We start from the raw sequence: 22,387 nt of genomic DNA, 5'->3' as shown, positions 1-22,387 counted from the left end.
GCCCCGCCTCCGAGGCCCCGCCCCTGTTAGGTTGAGGCCGCCCCACTCCGCCGAGGGCCGCCATAGCTATTGCGGCATCGTTTCTCGGCTTGGGAAGCCCACCACCTCTTTCCTTCCTCTCGGGGGACGACACTGAAGCCCAAGAGGAAGGACCAGGGAGAAGTTAGAAAAGTCCAGTGAAAGGAGCGTTTTGAGGTGGCTGCGACAGTGCGGCAGCCCCCGCCCATGCTCGGTGAGCACTGCCGCCTCGGTAGCTGTCATGGCCGTCAGTCACGTGACCCAGACTCGGCCCGGGCTTGGTTTCCAGTTGCTCTAGTTCAGTACTCTTGTTTCTTCGATTCCCTCCTATTCTCTCTTGCGGACTCTAGTACTGCTTTTCTTTCCTCAGGAAGAGTGTCGTACAGACTCTTGAGAACCCGGGTAAGTATGTCAGAGGACGGGCGTTCCCCACTAATATCCCTCTCTCTGTTATTTCCTGGAGTCCAAGCATTAGGATCACCCCCCTTTTACACCGGTCTCTTTAGATCCTTGGATGGTGATCTAAAAAAGCCACCTTCTAACGCCTTAAAGAGAAAGAAAACCCATATTGGTCCCGTGAATCAATGGCATTAACAGCTGGATTCGCCGAATCCCTTTGCCCCGTATCTCTATTAGCTGTTAAGAGCTTTTATAAGCGAAGTAGGATTTCTTTCGGTAGTTGTTTGCCCGCCCCTCTCGGGTTAATACTATCGGCTTTCCACCAAAATGCCTATTCTCAAAGAAAGGGGCGCGCTAGTGTTGGCGCGTGCGCAGGGGTGCTGCCCGCTGTCTGGAACGCGACGGGGCACGGGAGGAAGAGGCTGGGTGGTAAACAGGAAGTGGACTCTCAGAGCTCCGGACCCCTCTCAGGTAGGTTTCTCTGGGACCCACGTTAGTGTTGGTGGTCTTATGTGCTGCTGGGCTAGTTGACGTACTCGAATGTTGTTGACGTACTCGAATGTTGTGCTTTTAAAGGCACTCTTGCACCTGCGGAGGGGGCTGTCGCTTCCACCGACCCTCGGAATTCCTGAATACGGTAGAGTGCAGGGTCACCCAAAGGTTGGAACGGTGGGGGAGAGGCAGAGTACAGTACTTAAAATCAGTATTTGCAGAAAATATGCTCTCGGAGAATTAAGCCCAGAGTGTGGCCCTCTCTCTAGAGAAAGCTTGGGAGTAAGCGCACGCAGATGCTGTCTGTAGGCTGAAAAAGAGGCTTATGTGGAAGATGTTTAGATGACATTTTCTAAAAGGACTTGTTAAGTGTTTTAAGTCGTAAATGAACCTGCCCAGTTTTTCCCTGAGTGCACAAGGCATTCTGTTCACGAAATCATTCGGTGCTTCTCAAAACCAGTTTTGTCATGAATAAATATCTTAAAGGAAGTGCTTAATGTAGGTTTTTTATACACTGTCAGTCGACGTATTTTTTCTAATAAGAAAATTTTGATTGGCAACCTGTGTAACAGTTTTCAAATTAAGTAAACATGGGAATTTTTTTTCAATACTGTTTCCGGGAATCTAATTGCCATATGTAAATCTTTGGCTTGACTTTCCTGTATTATTACATACACTACCTACCCGGGGACTTTTAGGTAAAAGATACAGTAATACTTTTCTTTTTTAAACTTAAAATCTGTGAAACAATTTTTTTTTTAAATTTGGCATTTCACTTAGGTAGGTTTTCAAAAGTTTTTAGGTTACAGTTATTAATCAAATATTGAATAACATTTTTATTATAAAATATTGACTCAGCTATTTTATAAAAATACATTTATTATAAAACACATAAGTTATCCATTGGTGTCTGCAATATGAGGGAAATATAATTAACTTAAAGCCTTAACAGTATAAATGAGGGTCATCATTTCAACCTCTTATGGAAATTTCATTCCTCTGATCTTGTATTCTTACTTGCAGCTTTCCAACCAAAGTCTAGTACTTTACTACTCAAAAGTAGTCTGGGGAGTTGCAGCATTACCATTTCAGGTTTTCTCCAAGACTGTTAAGTTAGAACTTTAATTTCAACAAGAGCAGTACACCCTCAGGTGATTTTTTTTTTTTCCCACCCGTTAACATTTCTGCTCTGATATATTTTAACATTAATGTTACTGTGAGCATCTTTCCAAATGCTGTTTTTGTTTTTTTTTTTAATTTTTTTTTAATATTTATTTTTCAGTTTTTGGTGTATACAACATCTTTATTTTTATTTTATGTGGTGCTGAGGATTGAACCTAGCACCTTGTGCATGCCAGGCGAGTGCATTACCGCTTGAGCCACATCCCCAGCCCCAAATTCTGTTTTTTAATAGGCCTGATGTAAACATAGACTACTATAAATAAGCCACCACCTAAAACAAACTTGATTTGTGTAGGTAAAGTATTTTATTTATATATGTAAGTAATATATCTTTTATATATATAAAATGAACATATTCTATAGTAAGCTCTCAACTTAAAAATAACTATTTCTATACTACATTCATTGTTTATGAAATATTTTATTTAATTTTATGTATTTTTGTTTTGTTTACAGAAAACATCCAGAAAAAATGACCCATTGGTTTCATAGGAACCCTTTAAAAGCTACAGCTCCTGTCTCTTTTAACTACTATGGTGTGGCCGCTGGTCCTCCTGCTTCAAAAATTTGCAAGTATGTGTTAGACTCACAAGTATTTTTGCCACTCTTGGATAAATGGTACTCTTTAGATTCCATGGTAATACAGAAATATGTAACACATTGTTCCCAACTTTCAAATTTATAAATGATAGAGGAAGAGTTAAATTTCGGCAGTCATCTAGCCCTTGGTCCTTAATTTAAGACCATTAAATGAATCTTAAATTTACTGGGTCTAAAGCAATGACAAAAAAGTCAATAGTGTAAGAGACTCAATAAAATAGAATATGGACATTTTTAATTGGCCAGATAGTAAGTTCACTGAGTTCAGAGCAGGGAGAGATCCTTATGATTTGCAATGACTATTAAAGTGATATAGGAGAAAGAACTTGAACTGGAATTTACATAAATTCTGTGACTTAATTCAGGGATTAGCAAACTGCTTCCCACAGGTTCAGCCTACTGCTTGTTTTGGTAAATGAAGTTTTTTTGGAACACAGATCCACATTTATTTATGTATTATCTATAGCTCCTTTGGGCTGGTTTCCTCTACAATAGCAGAATTGAATAGTTCTGGCTGAGACCTTATGGCCCACAAAGCCTGACTATCTAGCCCTGTATAGAAAGTGTTTGAGGATTCCTGATTTAGACAGGGGTGAAAAGAGTGATTTCTATCAAGGAAACCATTGTTCTAGGGATAAGAGAGCAATTTGGCTGGAGCAAAAAGGATAGATGCAAGAGGTATTTCAAAGGAACAGTTAGCTGATTGGACTGGCTCTGAGATTGAAAAGGTTTCAGTCTGTTTTAGATGTAAAACAAATAATTCAGATATTGGTGATACCAATATAGGATAGTCAGGAGAGATACTGCGTTGGAGGAAAGAAGTGATTGTAGTACAAGGCAGGAAAATTTGTCTTATTAATCTAGACCAATGGTCAGCAAACTTTTTTTTTTGTTTGTTTTTCATATTGGGGATTGAACCCAAGGTTATTTAACCACTGAGCCATATTACCAGCTCTTTTTATTCTTTATTTTGAGACAGAATTTTGCTGAGTTACTGCAGGAATTACTAAGTTGCTGAAGATGGTCTGGAACTTATTGTCCTTCTGCCTTGGCCTACAGAGTCTGGATTACTTGGGCATGTGCCACTGTGCCCAGCTTCAGCAAACTTTTTGAAAAGCACTAAATAATTACTATTTTAGGCTTTATTGGCCACATAGAGATGTTGTTTTGTATTCTTCTTTGTTCTTTTAAGTAGTCATTTTTTAAAATATTTTATTAGTTGTTGATGGACCTTTATTTATTTATATGTGGTGCTGAGAATCGAGCCCAGTGCCTAATACATTCTAGGCAAGCACTCTACCACTGAGCCACAACTCCAGCCCTTAAATAGTCATTTAAAAATGTAAAACACATCCTTATTCTGTGGGCCATACAAAAATAAATTATAGTTTCTTGACCCTGAATCTAGACTTCAAGAGGCGAGGCCCCACTTCAATTGCTTTTTCCGTAGCCTTAGACAAGTTCCTGAACTTCTTTGGACTTAATTCCTAATCTATAAAATAAACACCCTACATCAGATATTTACATTTTTCTCTAATTCTATAATTTTAAAACGAATATTATTTTACCCAAGTTGAACTATAGGTGATGATTGAGTACCTACATGGAAATTTCTGGCAAACTATTTTAGTCTAGAATAGGCCTTAAGGATTCACATTTCTTCCGAGTTTAGGAATCACTTCTTTCATTTTCTAGATAAAGTGAAATCTAGATGCCTCAAACAATGACGTATTCATAAGGTAGCCTGTCCCATTTTCAGTCAACTACATGTAATTATTGGTATAATAAATTAATAAATTTAATAATTTAATAATAACTTTGAAATAAGCCTCCTCAGAATTAGTACTAATGAATAAGCACTGTATCCACCTCATTCAGGATTTAGTCCATGCTCTTTTCTAAACATCATAACTGTGTTACAACCCTCCTAATCTCAAAAAAATATTTGCAAAGCTATTATTCTTTCACTCAACAAGTAAGTTTGAATATGTGTTTTATCCTAGCTACCTACTGAATTCTGTGTATGCAGCCCGTATTCTCTTGGTGCTCACAGTTTAAATCCAGTCTGTCTTTAATTACCTAATTGAACTTGCAATCCTCCTGCCTCAGTCTCCTGAGCTGCTGGGATTATAGATGTGTGCCACCATGCCTAGCAGTTACTTAACACACATTTTAAGTGTCTTCAGTCATTGTTCATGTAATATGATTTCTGGAACACTGACTGAGCTATTTGCCTTTGGGATTAGATGTGGATATGGACAGAACCAAGTTAGAGCTGACAATGAAGATCTAGGAAAAAAAGGTAGTTTTAAGATGTACTAATAGATGAGATCTCAAAAGATAAAACCAGAAAGCCCAAGATTGAACAGTTTCATAGGTGGAAATAAGAAGGGGACATAGAAAAACATGGGGAGAACTTTTAGATATAAAAAAGAGCACCTGGAAAATTTAGTAACATTCGAATTATGGGAGAAAAGAATTTCAAGAAGGAAAAGGCAGATCTGTGGTGTTGTGTTTTGTTTTGCAGCAAAGAAGTAAAGGATAATAGAGTGTAGGGAGCCATTTTAAAATGATTAATAGCCACATGTTCTATGCATTGAACTACAGAATGCAATTTCACTTTTAAAACTTTTCTACTTAATAAAGTGTATTTTGACATTCTGTGAGTAATGTCTAGTTTAGCCATTTTAAACCATTAAGTCCCAAGTTTTAATTCTGTAAATATTTCAACAAAATTGACAAAGGTACTTTAAAATAGGTTAGAAATCACATTCTAGAGCTTATATATTAATATTATGGTATATTGCATAATTACATGTTCTATACTGTATTTAAGTTTTTATAGGTATTTCACATCTGGGATGATTGGAAAAAATGGATTAAGGAGATACTAAAATCAAACACAAATATGACTGTCAAATTTCCATATTTCAAGAAACTTCTGCGAACTGGTTATTCAGTTCTAATTCCTCCTGTCAATCTTAAATGCATACATTTGTTTGATTGATTTTGTGTGTGTGTGTGTGTGTGCTGGGAATTGAATCCAGGGGCACTTTACCACTGAGCTACATTCCCAGCCCTTTATATTTTTTATTTTGAGACAGGTCTCAATAAGTTTCTTAGGGCTTCACCAGATGCTGAGGCAGACTTCGAACTCGGGATCCTCCTGCCTCAGTGTCCAGAGTAGCTAGGATTATAGGCATGAATGCATGCATCACCATGTCCAACCTTGATTTATTTTTTATAAATTAAAACTTGCTAGGTATTCTTATTGCATAATTTTTATTCATAAAAATTGGACTAGGTTTATTTAGTACAACTTTTTAAATGTTTTTAGAAACTTCATTTATCTCCAGTGTTAGTCCTAATCAAATTTATTGCTCTGTACTTGATGATACCTTAAAGGAGATAGTGGAGGATGATGGGTGTTATTTTTTTAAAACTTTTACATTGAAATCTTTAAGCCACTTTTACACAGTCATTGTAGTACAGCTTACTTAATTTTATTGTCTCTGTTTTGTACAAGTGACTTGAGAACATCCAGGGCACGACTTCTTGAATTATTCACTGATTTGAGCTGTAATCCAGAAATGATGAAGAATGCAGCAGATTCATACTTTTCACTCTTACAAGGTCAGTTACTTGTATGAACTTCTCAGCTAAAAAATAAAAAATTATGCAGAAGTTAATATTTAACTCTATACACTTTTCAAATTTGGACAGTTTAATTTCCAGGCCATACTTGTATGCTTGAATTTCAAAAATGTGAGAGTGTAATGGTAGTGTGTGGTTTAACATTTTGAGAATTAAATATGTACATATTTTATATTACATTATCTCAGAAAAAGGTGTGGGATGTGGGAAGAGAGAAGGGGGCCAAAAAAATTCATTCAGGCACCTGGAAAAGTAATTATCTGAAAATATGTCCAAATAGAACACATGATATTTATTCTAAATCTAAAATGTCTTGTATCTTTTTGTAGGTTTCATAAATTCACTGGATGAATCTACCCAGGAAAGCAAGTTGCGATATATTCAAAATTTCAAGTGGACTGATACGTTGCAAGGACATGTTCCAAGGTAAGCAATATTAATGTACTAAATGGAAGCCAGTTTTTGTAACTATATAGCCAGCCATTAACTCATAGATTCTGTATTTGAAGAATAAAAATAAGGTCTGATCAGCATTTTCTCTTGTCAGGAAATTAATTAGAAGCATTGGATTCTAATTCAAATATATAATATTAAGTAAAATTATTAGTTGTTTCTCCCAGAGCATGTCTATTTTTTATAAACTCAATACAAATACTAATAAAAATTGAACAGTCTTATTTTAATAAGACACAAAGAATGTTTTAGAAATTTGAAACCTAAACTGACTTTCAGTCTTTGCCTATCTTCAAGCCAAGCAGAATTTTGGTTTTCCCCTACTTTCTTTTTCTAAGGGATAGCTCAGAATACTTTGGTCAGTCTGTATCTGTCTTCTTAACTCCATAGTCTTTTGATTCTAGATATTTGGTTTTTTATTTCTTTTTACTGTTTCTACTCTGTTTACAAAGTTTCCTTCAGAGCTTTTTCATCACTCACTTGAAACTATCGAAGGTGAAATTATAGCAGGAAATATGTCATAGTATTAACTTTATTCAATTACTTTTTTTGTTTTTAAACATCTTTGAATTATTAAAAATACCTGTATATTTTCATCTCAATTTGCTGTAGAATTACTGTTTTGTAAGAAAGAAAGGGCTGGGCAATTGCTGGAAGAACAGGGCAAATAGTGCATTATATAGAAAGAGAATGGAGGTTGAATTTACACATAGCATCTAGGTATGTAGCACAGCATCATACCTAGATGCTATTCCACATTTTCTGCAAAGGAAACATCTGCTTCTTCAACTAGATTTTGGTGTTATAAGACTTTGTGAGGAACAAATAAGAAAACTTAGGTTACGTGAATAATATTATAATGCCAGGCATTTAAGAAGACATTCACTAAATGTTAATTCATTTTTTTCCTTGGGAATATCTCGTGTAGAATTTATAATTGGATAGGAAGTAGGGAAGATGGATCCTTTCTAAATAGTTTCAAGTTAATATTCAAACCTTTATTATTACTATAGACTTTGGCAGATTCTAAAATGTTTTGCATTGTGTAAATTTGGCCTACCTACCAAATTTTTATTCCATGTTACAGCAAGTTACTATTTATTGTTTTTTTTTTAGCATTTTATGAGAGAGTGAAAAATTATGTGATGAAAACCTTAAGTAACACTGAAAACTTAGTACATATGAGATTTCTAATTTACTTTATGCTTTATTTCTACTTATTCAGCTGAGATTGTGCTGTGAATCTTATCTGCTCGGAAAAATTATTTCTTGGATTATAAATGCTCTGACTGCTACTTAGATGTGGTGTCACAGAAATGGAGTGTTTTGGAACAAGGTGGATTGAAAAAAATGAGTATAAAAAGAAAAGAGTTATTCATTAGGCTTCATGTAAATTAAGAAAACTGTCATGTGATTTAAAAGTAAAATTATAAATTAGAAATACACAGTAGATCACAGGGTGTAATTCATTTGAAATTTCTCATTTCAAAAATAATAAGCTATTTAACTGTGAATAACTTTTTTTTAAGATGGTAAAACTGTTTTGTGAGGTTTGTTTATAAACTTTTTCATGTAATGTACATGAAAATTACATTAATTTATGAATATAATTTGTAAATTATATTTAAAATTATTTATAAATTAACTATCTATAACTTATTTTAATTACAATGTTTTCTGGCTTTCTGTGTGTGTATGTGGTGCTGGTACTAGGGATTAAACCCAAGGCCTTACACATACTAGGCAAGGGCTCACACCTCATAAATTTTGTTTGTTTTGTTTTTGTGGTACTGGGAACCCCAAGGCCTTGCACATGATAGGCAAGCTCTCTACACTGAGCTACATCCTCAGCTCTTTAATTTTTATTTTGAGAACAGGTCTTGCTAATTTGCCAAGCTGGTCTCAAATTTGTAATCCTTTTTCCTGGGATTACAGGTGTGTGCCAGTTTGCCTGGCCAAAATCAATAAATAAAATACAAAGTAGAGACATCCTTCAAAGCTTTTCCCTTTTGGTAACTTTTCAGTATCTATCTTATTTTGCATAAGGATGTTATTTCTGCTTTCTTATTTCATCAGTTGAAATTAATAAGATAGTGTGTAAAGAATTTGCAGGTTCTTAAAATGATGGTGAATAAATTGGTGTTCATATCATTTACTTAATGCCATTTGCCATCTTTTAATGTTATAGTAATAGAATAGGAAGGAAATAAGTACATATACTTGTTTTCAGGACCTTTTCCTTTGTAAAATACTGATTCAAAATCTTCTACAGTTTACTTCATTTTGACATTTCATCTTTCTTTTCATCCATTTCTTTTTACACTATCTGCTCTAATCAGAAAAATCTTTATACTTTCTTGTGCTTTGACAGCTTAAGTTTCTCACCTAGAATGTCTTTTGCTTCCCTTCTAATCATCTCTCAAGGCACAATTCAACTTTTATATATACCATTAATCCTTTTGTAATCATCCTAGCCTAAAACTACCTCTCCTCTTAATTCTGTTTTCTTAATATGTGGTATAAGAACCATCTATTTCAGAATCAATTGAGTATTTTATAGATTCTGGGCTCCATTCCAGACTTTCTAACTTTTTGAGGGTAAGTCCCAGAAATCTCTGTTTTTAAAGCTACTCTATCTACAGTAATCTTTGGAAGTACTATTCTTATGTTATTCAGTTGTATAGTACATATTGCATTACTATATTTAGCTATTCATTGATAATTATTGGGTCTTATCTCCCCATCTATATTAAACACAGAACCATTTTCATTATTCCTACTCACACATGAACACACACCCAACCACTTACTTTGTAATTCTGAGTTGGATATTCAATAGGCTTCATGTAGCAATAGCTCAATAATTTTATAGAACTCAGTTGGGTGTGGTGGCACATGCCTATAATTCCAGCAACTTGGGAGAGCAGGAAAATTGGAAGTTGGAGGCCATCTTCATCAATTTAGTGACACCATGTCTCAGAATAAAATAAATAAATAGAAATGTCTAGGGATGTAGCTCAATGGTAAAGTGCCCCTCAATGGTAAAATCTCCAGTTCAAAAAAAAAAAACCAAAAAATTTACAGAAAATAATAATCATGTTTTTAATTTCAGTGCCCAGCAGGATGCTGTTTTTGAATTAATTTCCATGGGATTTAATGTAGCTCTGTGGTATACCAAATATGCTTCAAGACTGGCGGGAAAAGAAAAGTAAGTTAAAAGAGAAAGGGTTTATGTATGTAATATGATGTTTTTCAAATATTTTGAGTTTCATTATAAAAAGTTTAGGCTGTTGAGTAAAGAATACCATGTTGAGTGAGTGCACATATTTTAAGTTTTAGAATTAGGGAGCCTAGTGTTAAGAAAAGAAAAAAATTTTAAATAATCTTGTAATGTGAAAGATTTTCCTAAATAAGACTCCATACCAAGAAACTGTAAAAGGAAGGATTGAATATTTGTCCGCTTAGAAGTCCTATGAACATAGTTTAAGAAGCACGTGACAGAATTGGTTTAAAACATTGCAATGCATATGGTAAGTTATTCATTTCTTAAAATGTATATTCTTACAAATCAACAAAGACCATCAAATTAGTTAAAAATAAGCAATGGACATGAATAGGCTATTCATAGAAAAAGAAATGCAAAAGGTTTTAAGTATATGAAAAGATCTTGAAGGTCTAAAAGAATTACAAAATAAAATGAGGTGAAATTTTTATAATAGCTAAAGTGTCTAGAGCAATAGGAAATTGGCAAAATTGTTATAATTTATCCATACATAGGAATAGTATGATACCATTGAAAAATGAAGTTGAATCTTGTGTACTGATATAAAATTATCTCTAAAGTGATTAAAATTAGGAGAGTAGCGAATATAGATAGCTATCATTTCATATGTATAAGTGCTTGTTTATAACAGAAGACTGTAGACGGTAAGACCAGAAGACTTCATTTCAGAGTTCAGAGTTCACCTCTAGGCAGGTCTTTTTTTTTTTTTTTTTTGGAAGTATCTTCTCTTTGGATCTCGTTTGCATTTGTTGCTTTGACACTTAAAAGTATCAGGATTAGATTTTTTAATTAAATGGAAGAAAACTAGTGATGAGAAATGCAAACAATTAATTTGGCTTAATGATAATGTGTTAGTTGTTGTTTCTATTACCTGAATTGCGATTCATCCTCTAACAATTTAACACTGTCTTTAAGCATAACAGAAGATGAAGCAAAGGAAGTCCATCGAAGCCTGAAAATTGCTGCTGGGATTTTCAAACATTTAAAGGTAAAAATATAAAATTTTATGTAGAATTTCTAATGCTTTAATTCTTAAATAATTTTTCCTTTCTGGCAAGAGAGGAAGAATGTTTACACACTTCATTATGTATAAAGAGCTGGTACTGTCCCTCCAGTATCTGCAGGATACAAACTGCTCCCTTTCCCTAGGGATGCTAAAATATGTGGATGCTCAAGTCCCTTTTATAAAATGGCACAGTGTTTGCATATAATGTATGTACTCCCTCTCGTATTAAATCATCTTAAGGGCTGGGGATGTGGCTCAAGCGGTAGCGTGCTCGCCTGGCATGCACGGTGCGCTGGGTTCGATCCTCAGCACCACATAAAAATAAAAAAAATAAAAAGATGTTGTGTCCACCAAAAACTAAAAAATAAATATTAAAAAAATTCTCTTAAAAAAAATCATCTTAAGTTTGCTTATAGTATCTAATACAATGTAAATGCAAATGTCGTGTCAATAGTTATTACACTGTGTTGTTTAGAGAATAACGACAAGAAAATAGTATACGTGTTCAGCACACATGCAGAGTCTTTTTTTCAAATCTTTTCAGTCCAAGGTGTGTGTGTGAGGATGTGGTTGTGGAAACTGAATATGTAGGGCTAACTGCATATGTTCTGTTTTCCATATTTAATAGTACCTTATTGATGAGTTCAGCCAATTACTATCGGTTTCTGCATTTTACTTTTAAAAACATCAGAGACTCTTACAATTAGAAATTTTCAGTTGTAATACACTGTTTATTTTTCTGTCTCTTCTGAAAAGTTATAGACAGAAACATTGTTCTCTGAAGCAGGTATCAGCAGCAGTCACAATTCCACAGAACTGAACTTCTGACGTATTCTCAGTACATCAATGAAAATGTTGGAGAGGCAATTATGGCACTCATACATTAAATTGCCTGGAGCTATAGTGGGCATTAGGAGAAAGAAGAATGTGTTTTCCAACTAGAATTCCCCTTCTCTTCATTCTAATTAAACTACTCTTTTTTAAAGAACTCATGGAGGCTCAATGTCAGGGTTTTTCCCCATGATAAAATAAGATGCGTCTACAGTGATGAAAAAGCTAGGATCCTGAATTTAGGTGGAAAATTGTAGTATTTTCTTTGTATCTTTAATTATTAATATAAATGAGCAATTCAGGCTATCATACAAAAAGGAATTTTGTTTACTATTTCAGTGAAACATTTTCTAAGGTAAAAGTATGGATTACATATGGAGTAGTCTACTATAACCAAAATTTTGCTCTTGAGTTTCTTTTTCTTATAAAAGCTAAATTTTAGTGTACAGAGGCTGATATTATCTGTAAGCTTACTGTTGCTCTTTTTTTACAATTTTTGTTTGTACATTAAATTTCTGGCAAATTTGTCAATTGAATGTCTCGTTAGTTTCATTTTTTCATCTCTTAACAACGGGTTAACATGAAATTTGGCATCTTCTGTTTCTTTCAGGAAAGTCATATCCCAAAACTTATTACACCTGCAGAAAAGGGAAGGGATCTAGAGGCACGGCTCATAGAAGCTTATATTATCCAGTGTCAGGCTGAAGCTCAAGAAGGTATCCTAAATATTGTAAGATTTTTCTTGTTTTTATTTTGGAGAAAGTCTATATTTGCATTTAATCTTTTTTAAATAATCAGAATTAGCTGCAATTGAGTTTCAGTTTTTAAAAATTTCAGGAGGAATAATTCTACCTTTGACATTGAACTAGCAGGAACAGATCTTACAACTTAATGACTCTTTTTTTAAAGAGGATTTTGATTGCCTGCCATTTCTGACAGTACAAAACTAGTTCTTTAACTCTTTGTTTCCCCAACTACCACGTTCATTCTTTTTTCTCTTCCACTGTTTGGCTTAGTTTGAAGTCTTTATCTTTTCAGTGGCAAGAAACAGTGGGACTTATGTGATAACAACTTTCTAAGCTTTTGGATTTTTTCCAAATGCCAGTGCTCTGAAAGTATGTTTTATATCAATCTACATTGTAGTAATTCTCTGCAGTTAACTAATAGTTGGCTATTGATTTATTTAATGAAATGGTAACAGAACCAACAAGCTGTGTTTTCTGTTTGTATTTGCATTTTCTATTCTTTTCATAGTAAAACTTAACAATAATTGTTTGAAAACCCAAAAAGATTATCAGACTTTCTTTTGCTATTAAAACTGAACTTACTCTGAGTGGAAAAGAATGTAATTATAGGTTCCTTTTATTGTGTGTTTGTTTTAGTAACAATTGCCCGAGCAATTGAACTTAAACATGCTCCTGGACTAATTGCTGCACTGGCATATGAAACAGCCAATTTTTATCAAAAAGCTGGTAAGCTAATTCTGTTGTTATACTTTTATTCTTTATATTTTCAGATTTATTTGCTTTTGATTGAATAGGAAACAGAACAAAAAGATTCTAAGTTTTCCATTATTTGCAAAACTAGAATAGTATCTTCATTACTTCATTGATGTTTAAAGAATTAGAGTTGCTCACAGTTAATATGCTACATAACTTTTAATGGAAAGGACAGTGCTGTACTTTTTAACCAGTCATCTAATAACTATATGGTCTTTTGCTTTTAAGTTTTTGATCTTTACTGTAATCTTGTAATTACTATCCTTTCTTAGATGAGAAACAAACCAAAGAGTTAACATGATCAACCCAAAACTTAACTGCTAACAGGTGGGAGGTTGAGACCAGAACACATTTCCTCTAATTATCCTATTATTCTTTTCATTTACTAATTTAAGAGCTTTGCATGTGTTTCTTTTTATGAGATGGTTACTATTTTACTTGCTGAGTAGAGATAAGTTGAATAAATTCACAGCTGAGGGGAGTAGACAAACATGTAATTACATTATTGTATCATGAGTTTTATGATGATGTTACAGCAGTGAGATGAGAACCTCAACAGTCTGGGCATGCTAGAGAAGGCTTTCTAGAGGAAGGTTACATCTTAGTCTCATTTTGAAATATACATAGAACTTTTTGTTATGTTTCTTAGAAAGCATTAGTGTGTGAGAATAGAACATTTTATGCTATTTACAATTTAAGAAAGAACTTAGCACATTTTGGCACTTTCAGACAGTTGTAGCTGAAACACAGAATGAGTAAAACGAGAAGAGATTGGGAAAATACATTTGTGTGAGATAAAGAAGTGGTTTATAAGCCTACCTAAAAAGTTTGGCCTTGATTCTGTAGATATTTGGAATCCATTTTATCTTAACCAGTGAGTCTGACTGGATTTGATTTGAATTTAAGAAAGATCTTTCTGGTTGCAGTATGAGATAGGCTTGCTGCATGAAGTAGTAGGCTGACTTAGCACTTAAGAAGAAATTCTGCCTTTGGAAAAGGAGAAAATTTGGAAGCAACATTATTTAAAATTCTTGGTCCATATCTATTTTTATCTATGTTTTTGTCTTAATCATCAAATCAAAGAAATGCCATGGTATTTAACTAACCCTATTATGTAGCTTGAAATATAATTATGGGAAGCTAAGTCATTTTTAATAAAGAAGGTTTTTTAAAATCTATAAATGCTTGAGTCTTAGACTTGAATGGCATTCTGCTTTTAGCATGAAAATACATGAACTAAAAGTCTTCTAGTGAATCAGGGTGAAATTATATTTTACTTTTTAAAATGTAACTTTAGATCATACTTTATCCAGTTTGGAGCCTGCATATTCTGCAAAATGGAGAAAATATCTTCACTTGAAAATGTGTTTCTACACAGCTTACGTAAGTATTAATAGCCCTAAATATGTAAATTACTCTCTTTCCATCCCCTTAAGTGCCAGGTCTCTCATCTTACCAAAGTCTTAGCATTTTGCAAATAACGAGCAGTTCTGAGTAAATGTTCACTGACATTGTAGCCATTGTGAACTAACACAGGTGGAAAGAGATGATGTAGAATTGTAGACCTAGATTATAGCAGTGGAGTTGCTGTTTGATTCAAAACTCCCTATAGCCTTCTATGTGCTTAACAAAAATTTTCTCAAGTACAGTTGACTAAGTCTAGTCTTAAGGCATATCATATACTATATATATCACCTAGATTGGTGAACCATTACTACACACTATTTATCTGCTTATTATACCCACCAAACTTAATTATTATTTTATTGATTAAGTGCTATGTGAGAGAGTCAAAACCCTTTTTTTCAAGTCTAAATAAATGTATTTATTTCTTATAGTTTATAATCTGTTTTTACATTTACTACTTGGGACCACATGTAATCCCTGCACATTTAAGGAGTAAACTTTCAGGCTGATACATTTCTTTTAAAACTTCTTTAGTCCTTAACCTCAAAACAGTAGCTCTGCATTAGCGCAGTAATTTCCTCCTTTATCTGCCATGTCCTGATTTAACAGATTTTAACAAGTAATTTTTGCTCTCAGGAAATGGTTAGAAGGCTAAGTTCAGCTAAAGGCTTGATATAATTCTTTTATATGAATAGAGATGGGAAAAGCTTACTCAAGTAAAGAGATCTAATAGATTATTTATACTTAAAAGAATGGATAAAGGCATTTATCTGAAACATGTATAAGGATAGGGAGAGAATGAATAAAAGTGTGTTTCTCTTTTTATTAGGCTTATTGTTATCATGGTCAGACTTTGTTGGCTAGTGATAAATGTGGTGAAGCAATCAGGTCTCTGCAAGAAGCAGAAAAATGTAAGTATTCCTGTCAGAATTTTAATTCTTTTATTAAAATAGGTATTTTACCATAAAGGGGGATAAATAGGCAGTTAAGAGGTTTTGGCCAATATCATGAAAGGGAATGAGGACAGGTGAGGTAATTGGAGGGAGAAAAAGTATTTCAAACTTAGAAAATGTAGAAAATGCCCATCTTTCCATTAGAGTATTATTATTGATATTTCTATTACTCTACAGAAGAGAAAGCAGCAGAAATCTTATCTTCTGATTTAAAGCTTTTTAAGCATAAATAAGGAACGTTTTATTATTATTAAACAGCTTTTATTCCTTTCATGTGCAGTATATGCAAAAGCAGAAGCATTATGTAAAGAATATGGAGAAACTAAAGGACCTGGACCAACAGTCAAACCATCGGGACACTTGTTCTTTAGGAAACTTGGAAACCTTGTGAAGAATACCCTAGAAAAATGTCAACGAGAAAATGGATTTATGTGAGACTAACTTAATATATAATATTAACATTATATCAGTTTATAGTTATATTGGAATATTAATTAGTAATATCATGGTTTCTATTAGTCTGTGTTCTCAAAGGGTTTATGTTAAAGTGCACTTAAGTTTAGCATTATTTTTTTTCTTCTTTATAGTAGTGATAAAGTTCAAGTGTGTAGAACGTTTTGTGGTACTGGAGATTAAACCCAGGGGCTCTTAACCACTAAGCCACCTCCCAGCCCTTTTTATTTGTGTTGAGATGGAGTCTCTCTAGATTGCTTACAGCCTCACTAAGTTGCTGAGGTTATCTTTGACCCTGCAATCCTTCTGCCTCTGCTTCCTGAGCCACTGGGATTATAAGCATGTGTGACTGTGCCCAGTTTAGAACCTTTTAATTACTGATATGTAGCTTACTTCTTTAGGATACTCCCATGATGTTCTTATTTTCTCTGCATGTTTTATGCGTACCTTCCCACAAACAAACACACGCACATACATATACATATACAACCATACATCTTCTCAACTCCCTTTGCATGTTCACCTCACTCTGATTTTGGCTACCTGTTAAGCAGGATAATTAATTTTTTCCAATCCTTCCTATTCCTTTAAAATAGTTTCCCTTATTTGTGTTCAAACTGTGAACCACCACCTTCGTTGGTTTGTAGAATCTATCTTGTCCCTGTTTTTAATCTCTGTACATTTTCCTCTTTATATTCTGCATATGATCGTTCCAAACTTTTCACTTTCTTAAACATGTCTAGTTCACATTTCATCACTTCCTTTGGAAATAGTTACTAATCTGTGTTAATGATCCTCTTTGTATTCTCATGGCACTTTATATCATAATAGCTTCAGTTAACTCTGCATTGTATTTGACAAGGTTTCTTAACTTTCTCACCTACTCATCTGTGAACTACATGAGACAGGGAAATCTCTGACCCCTCATTACATTGATGATTATATTAGGAGATCAGTTACTGAATAAATGAATGAATCACTATTTAAATTGCTTTTTTGCAGTTACTTTCAAAAAATTCCAACAGAAGCCCCACAGCTGGAACTCAAAGCAAATTATGGGCTGGTAGAACCCGTGCCTTTTGAATTTCCTCCTACAAGTGCTCACTGGACACCAGAAACGCTGGCTGCATTTGATCTCACCAAGAGACCTAAGGATGACAGTGTATGAGAGAGATTTTTCTTCTGCTCACGAAACTTTAAAAATGCTAACTCAGAGTTAGCATTTTGATGTTTTTCTCTATTTAAATAGATAACCTGTTTGTCTATGTTAAATCAGCTAATTGTAGTGTAATCTTTTGTAGAGCACTGTGAGATAAAGCCTTTAGATCCTCAGTGGCCTCTGATTTTAAACATAACTGAATGACATCAACACATTATCTTGCCTTTTTACAACTTGTCAGTGCTTCTTCCTTAAAAGAGAGTGGGAGGAAAGATTATCCTTGTTTGTATTCCCACAACAATACTCTTTTTTTCATTTAGCATATTGCAGGGTATCTAATTCCAGCATTCCATGAATCATCCAGAAGTAAAATACTTTTATTCATTTATATTTAAGTAAATCTTGGTGTTCTAAATCAAGCTCAAGAGGAAATTTTGAGATTTGACTGCCAGCAAACTAGAAATCTATGACAAAAAGAATGGGAATAATTTTGCAAGAATAGCTCCTCCCTTCAAACTGCATTTTTTATGTAATTCCCTTCCCATACTAAAATCATTATTCTTTAAAATAACAATCTTTATATCCTGATCAGACTCTTAAGAAATAGCCTATTACTGTCATAAGTTCATTCCAAACTTAGGGGTTCCATAGGCATAGATTGATTATTCGTTTCTTCCTCGGAGAGTATAGGTTAGGAAGACCATTTGCTTGACTATAGGCAAAAGTAACTGTTTCTTAAAATGAGTTGATTTGTAGCTTCTGGGACAGCTTGTTATTCTCAATGTTACTTCATTCAGTATTGTACCTTTTGAAAGTCTAAAGTAGAAAAGATCTCCTGTTTGTTTTCTGAGTTTATGTAAGTGCTTAATATTGTATTTTTCCTTCTTTAGGCCAAACCTAAGCCAGATGAAGAAGTAAAACCTGTGAAAGAACCAGATATCAAACCTCAAAAGGACACGGGGTGCTACATCTCCTAAAACACAATATGTGCTTAGAATTCTACAAGTAGAAGAGAAAACTGAGAACTCTACAAGTAGAAGAGAAAACTGTAGAACTTTGGTACACATTTGTTGAAATGATTTTTCTGAAGCTTATAGCATAATTATTACATTCAGAGGGAATCTGCCTTTAGTTCGTTTGTTCTTGATTTTTAAGGTGGTAGACATGTTTTTAATCAGGACAACATTTGAAAGGTTTTATTGTGCCTCTGACAGGTGTATTTGAGGGTTAGATCTTTTTTGAATTCTGGTTAGTAAGTTTCAGCTTAATGTATTATAGGCCTGAATTGTTTTTCAGGTATGTTTTTCTATCTTCACAAAAATGTTTATTTTTTTTCTCTTATTTGATACCAGAAGAATGGCAAGAATGAATTTTGAACAGAGATGGTCTTTTTCCCCTCACCATTGTGTTAATTATAGCACAGACTTGTTATGTTCTGAGTCATTTATCTTTTCTGGTGGGGGAAAAAAGCTCTTAATAGTTCAGAAAATGTTCCTGCGAAATCCCTCAAATATACTGGAATCTATAGTTTACTCAAAAATTAGTGTTTATAAATAAGTTGAGACCTGTAAGAACTTTTTCTTATTCTTGTATCTGCTTCATTCAGTCTCAAAAACCCTACAATGTTTTTTTTTATAAATACCTTTTCTAATGGGTTTTTTACTTAGAGGATAGAACTTTGTAAGTGTTTAATGTTTATATGTAAGGGAAGACAGTAAGAATGAAGAATGTTTTTTGAAGAAGTAATATTGCATGATAATAAAAAAAAACTAAACGTGAATGAGATAGGTTGTCCTGTATTACACCGGTAACTACTACTTTGTTAGAGAAGTTTTAGTAAAATATCTTTGTTAGCTGATTTTAGTGTACATTGTTTTATATGGTTTTCTAATATATATATCTATATACATATCTCCTATCAGAATTGCATTGTTTTAGGTCAAAGGCCATAGCAAAAATTTAGAGAACAGATACAATATAATCTTATAAAATGGATTTAATAAGGCTGGGGATATTGCTAGAGCGCTGGGTCCAGTTCCCACTGTTGAGGGGGGAAAAAGATTATAATCATTTGAAACAGTTTAGTATATACACAGAATTGAGAAATAATGCATAATACTTAAACAAAATTCACACATCTGTAGATTTACCTTGTGTTGATTATTCTCCTAGAGTGTTAGATAATTTGCTATTATAAATGACACATTGGTTTTTACTAGAAAAATAAAAGTAGTGTATTTTGAGAGCTTACTATGTGCCAGTCACTGTGCTGAGCACATATATAGATACACCATAACGCACCTTTAATAAATATGTAAAATATGCATAAAGTGTCAAAATAGGAATATATGCATTTCATTTTGAAGAATGAACAAATTATGTCTAGCTGAACCAAGATTGTGTTCAAATAAATAATTGCTTAAATCAGATATCATAGCTTTCACCGCTTTTAAAAAGCTGCATAGAAATCAAGTTTTGTTTTTTTTTTTAATTTGTGGAAATGCTAACTACTATTTTCAGTATATAATATTTAATATTTGAAGCTACAGTTTCCAGAATATTTGGAGCAATAAATGAATAGTTTTATTTTGCTGTTTATGGGAAATATTAAATTTCACTGTAAACAGTCACTACAAATTGATTTGTTTCTGTATGTTATCTGCTGACAATTTTAAACAGTACTTAAGGACCTATTTATCTTAGGTACTAGTGCTTATTTAACCTAGTTACTAAATTTTCACATTGATATTTTTGTGGATTATACTACCTTGTATGAAAAGGAAATATGCAGTATGCTCAGTGCTTCTGTAAAATGCAGTTAATACTGGTATTTAAATAAATAATTGTCAATTTTGACATGATCAAATAGTATTTTGTTGACTCAGCAAAGGTAACACTTTATCCTTTTAATACCCCATTATATATAAGATTTTTTGAAAATGGTGTTGGAAATGATCAAATGTAAAGAAGTTGCATGAAGGCTAGAGGGGGATGTAACTATTTGTATTAACCGTTGCATAAATTTCATACCAGGCTATGACAGCTTACATATTGCTTCTGCCAAGTATTGTTTGTATAATGAATTATCTTTTTATTTATGAAAATAAAAGCAATTTTACCTACATTTTCATTGGACTTTTTGCTTTTTTTTTTTAATTTTTTTTTTAGTTGTTGATAGACCTTTTCTTATTCATTTATTTATATGTGGTGCTGAGAATTGATCGCAGTGCCTTACACATGCAAGGCAGGTGCTCTACCACTGAGCCACAACCCCAGCCCAGAATTTTTGCTTTTTGATGAATATTTTTATACTTCCTAAGCCAGTAGCATTATGCGAAATGTTAATATTCACATTAATGATTAAAAGGACAAATACAGAGCTGGGTTACAGCTGAGTGGTAGAGCGCTTGATTACCATGCACGAGGCTCTGGGTTCAACCCCCAGAATTGCAGAAAATTTTTTAAAAAATGACAGATTCATTTGTTTTTTGCTTTGTGTGCTTACTAATAAACCTTAATCACTCCTTGACCTGTTTGGTTTATACTTATGTTTATTGGTACCTATCACCTCTTAATCTCAAAGTAGGATTTTGATGGACCTGTTTATTTTTGATGCAAAAATATGAAGAATGATGCAGCATTTGTGTACTGTGGTAAGCTAAATTGGGGAGCTTATCATTGTTGTGCCATAATCTGTTGAAAAGCTTTTGTACTTTGCACACTTGAGGTGGCATTTAAATAAAACCACTTGGAAATATTTCCTTACTTTCCAGAGTTTAATTCTAGTGCTTCAGAAAATACTGCATTTCTAATCTCATATATAATAGTAAACTCATATCACATTGGGTTACCATAACTGTCTAAAAACTTTTTTATTTGTCATTTGAGTAATTGCTTAAAACTTAATTTTTAAAATTTAATTAATAGTTAATAGTTTATGAATTACAGAACAGAAAACATATTTGATCTTGCTCATCTAAAGGCCTTAGCTGTCACACAACCCAGTTGCATCTGATTCCCGTGATGTACTTGAGATAGTCCTAAGCTCATATAGTCACTTAGTATTCCCCTGAGAAAATGGTAGATGACCCAGTATCTTGAATCTTCATGTTGGTTTTTAGCCTTCTGGGAGCCTAACTGGCTAGGACTTGAGGTGGCTAGAGCTCCTAGGCTGGTCACCTTCAGAATTTCAAACAAGTTTTCTATAGTGTCATATAGAAAAAGTTGGGAAACACCCCAGTGGGGAAGCAGGTTAAGTAATTTGGTGCATGTATACAGTTTAACACTGAATGAAAAAAAAGATTTAATAATCTTGCCAAGTGCTACTCTGTCAATAATTTTCAAGGAGCGAGCAGCAGTGGTTTGCTTATACATTGTGTTTATTCATATTTCACTATCCTGCTTCTGCTGCACATATGCGTGCGTACACACACACACATGCACACACAGACCCTAGGGCCAGTTGTCTCTGAAGCACTGTGTCTAAGGCCGAGAAGTGGGGTTTTGATGGTCCCTGCCCTGCTCTTACAGAGGTTAGGCCTTTAAGACAATCTCAAGGGAAGAAGGAAAAGTGGAAACCAGAAGGGGTGCCAGTGGTGGCCCAGGCAAACAGTGCCAATGAGCTCTTGTGTAAATTGCCTGGCACTGGTTCTTTGCTGCAATTTAACCTTATGCATTTGAAAACAATGTCTAGATAAAACTGAAAGAACTCTTTGCAAATTTTAGATATTACACTTTGAAGTTAATGCCAAGCTGTAGAACTATTAATAGTGTTAATATAGATTACAATTATGTGTTTCAGCAAAGGAGTTAAATGAGTAGTGCACAGATGTAATGAGAAAATATTCATTTTCAAAATCAGGAAATAAAACAGTTGCAAGGCTGTTCTTATTCTTCCAACCTATTATAGAGTACCTTCTCCCACCCATTAAAATTAAATATGTGATTCATTCATCAAACGTACACTGAGTTCCAGCTATGCATCAGAAGATAGCAGCA

The 22,387-nt window shown here is 33.8% G+C and overlaps 1 protein-coding gene and 1 long non-coding RNA gene across 5 annotated transcripts in view; one reads left to right on the top strand and one right to left on the bottom strand.

The window, feature by feature from the left end:
- Positions 1–41: 41 nt before the first annotated feature.
- Brox (BRO1 domain and CAAX motif containing) lies at positions 42–20,513 on the top strand. 4 transcript variants are annotated; one of them, XM_071600044.1, is made up of 14 exons: positions 42–232; positions 389–420; positions 2,548–2,664; positions 6,218–6,324; positions 6,675–6,771; positions 9,911–10,006; positions 10,997–11,069; positions 12,529–12,634; positions 13,301–13,390; positions 14,715–14,800; positions 15,654–15,735; positions 16,058–16,208; positions 17,233–17,392; positions 18,280–20,513. In XM_071600044.1, exons 3-14 carry the CDS (start codon positions 2,564–2,566, stop codon positions 18,364–18,366), a joined length of 1,236 nt encoding a protein of 411 aa, XP_071456145.1. In that variant the 5' UTR covers positions 42–232; positions 389–420; positions 2,548–2,563; the 3' UTR covers positions 18,367–20,513. The 4 variants fall into 4 exon arrangements, with proteins under 4 accessions (XP_071456145.1, XP_027790581.1, XP_027790579.1 ...); XM_027934780.2 differs by lacking the exon at positions 389–420; XM_027934778.3 differs by having other exon boundaries at positions 42–420.
- LOC139701402 (uncharacterized) overlaps positions 6,173–22,387 on the bottom strand; it is a 65,759-nt gene continuing 49,544 nt past the window's right edge. The window contains exon 3 of the long non-coding RNA XR_011703961.1: positions 6,173–6,350. This is a non-coding gene — a long non-coding RNA (uncharacterized lncRNA). The remainder of the gene's footprint in view (positions 6,351–22,387) is intronic.

The sequence above is a fragment of the Marmota flaviventris genome, chromosome 12, assembly GCF_047511675.1.
Source record: "Marmota flaviventris isolate mMarFla1 chromosome 12, mMarFla1.hap1, whole genome shotgun sequence".
In the NCBI taxonomy this organism is placed as follows: Eukaryota; Metazoa; Chordata; class Mammalia; order Rodentia; family Sciuridae; genus Marmota; species Marmota flaviventris.
The sequence above is the reverse complement of the archived record's forward strand: the minus strand, read 5'-3'. Positions and strand labels throughout refer to the sequence as shown.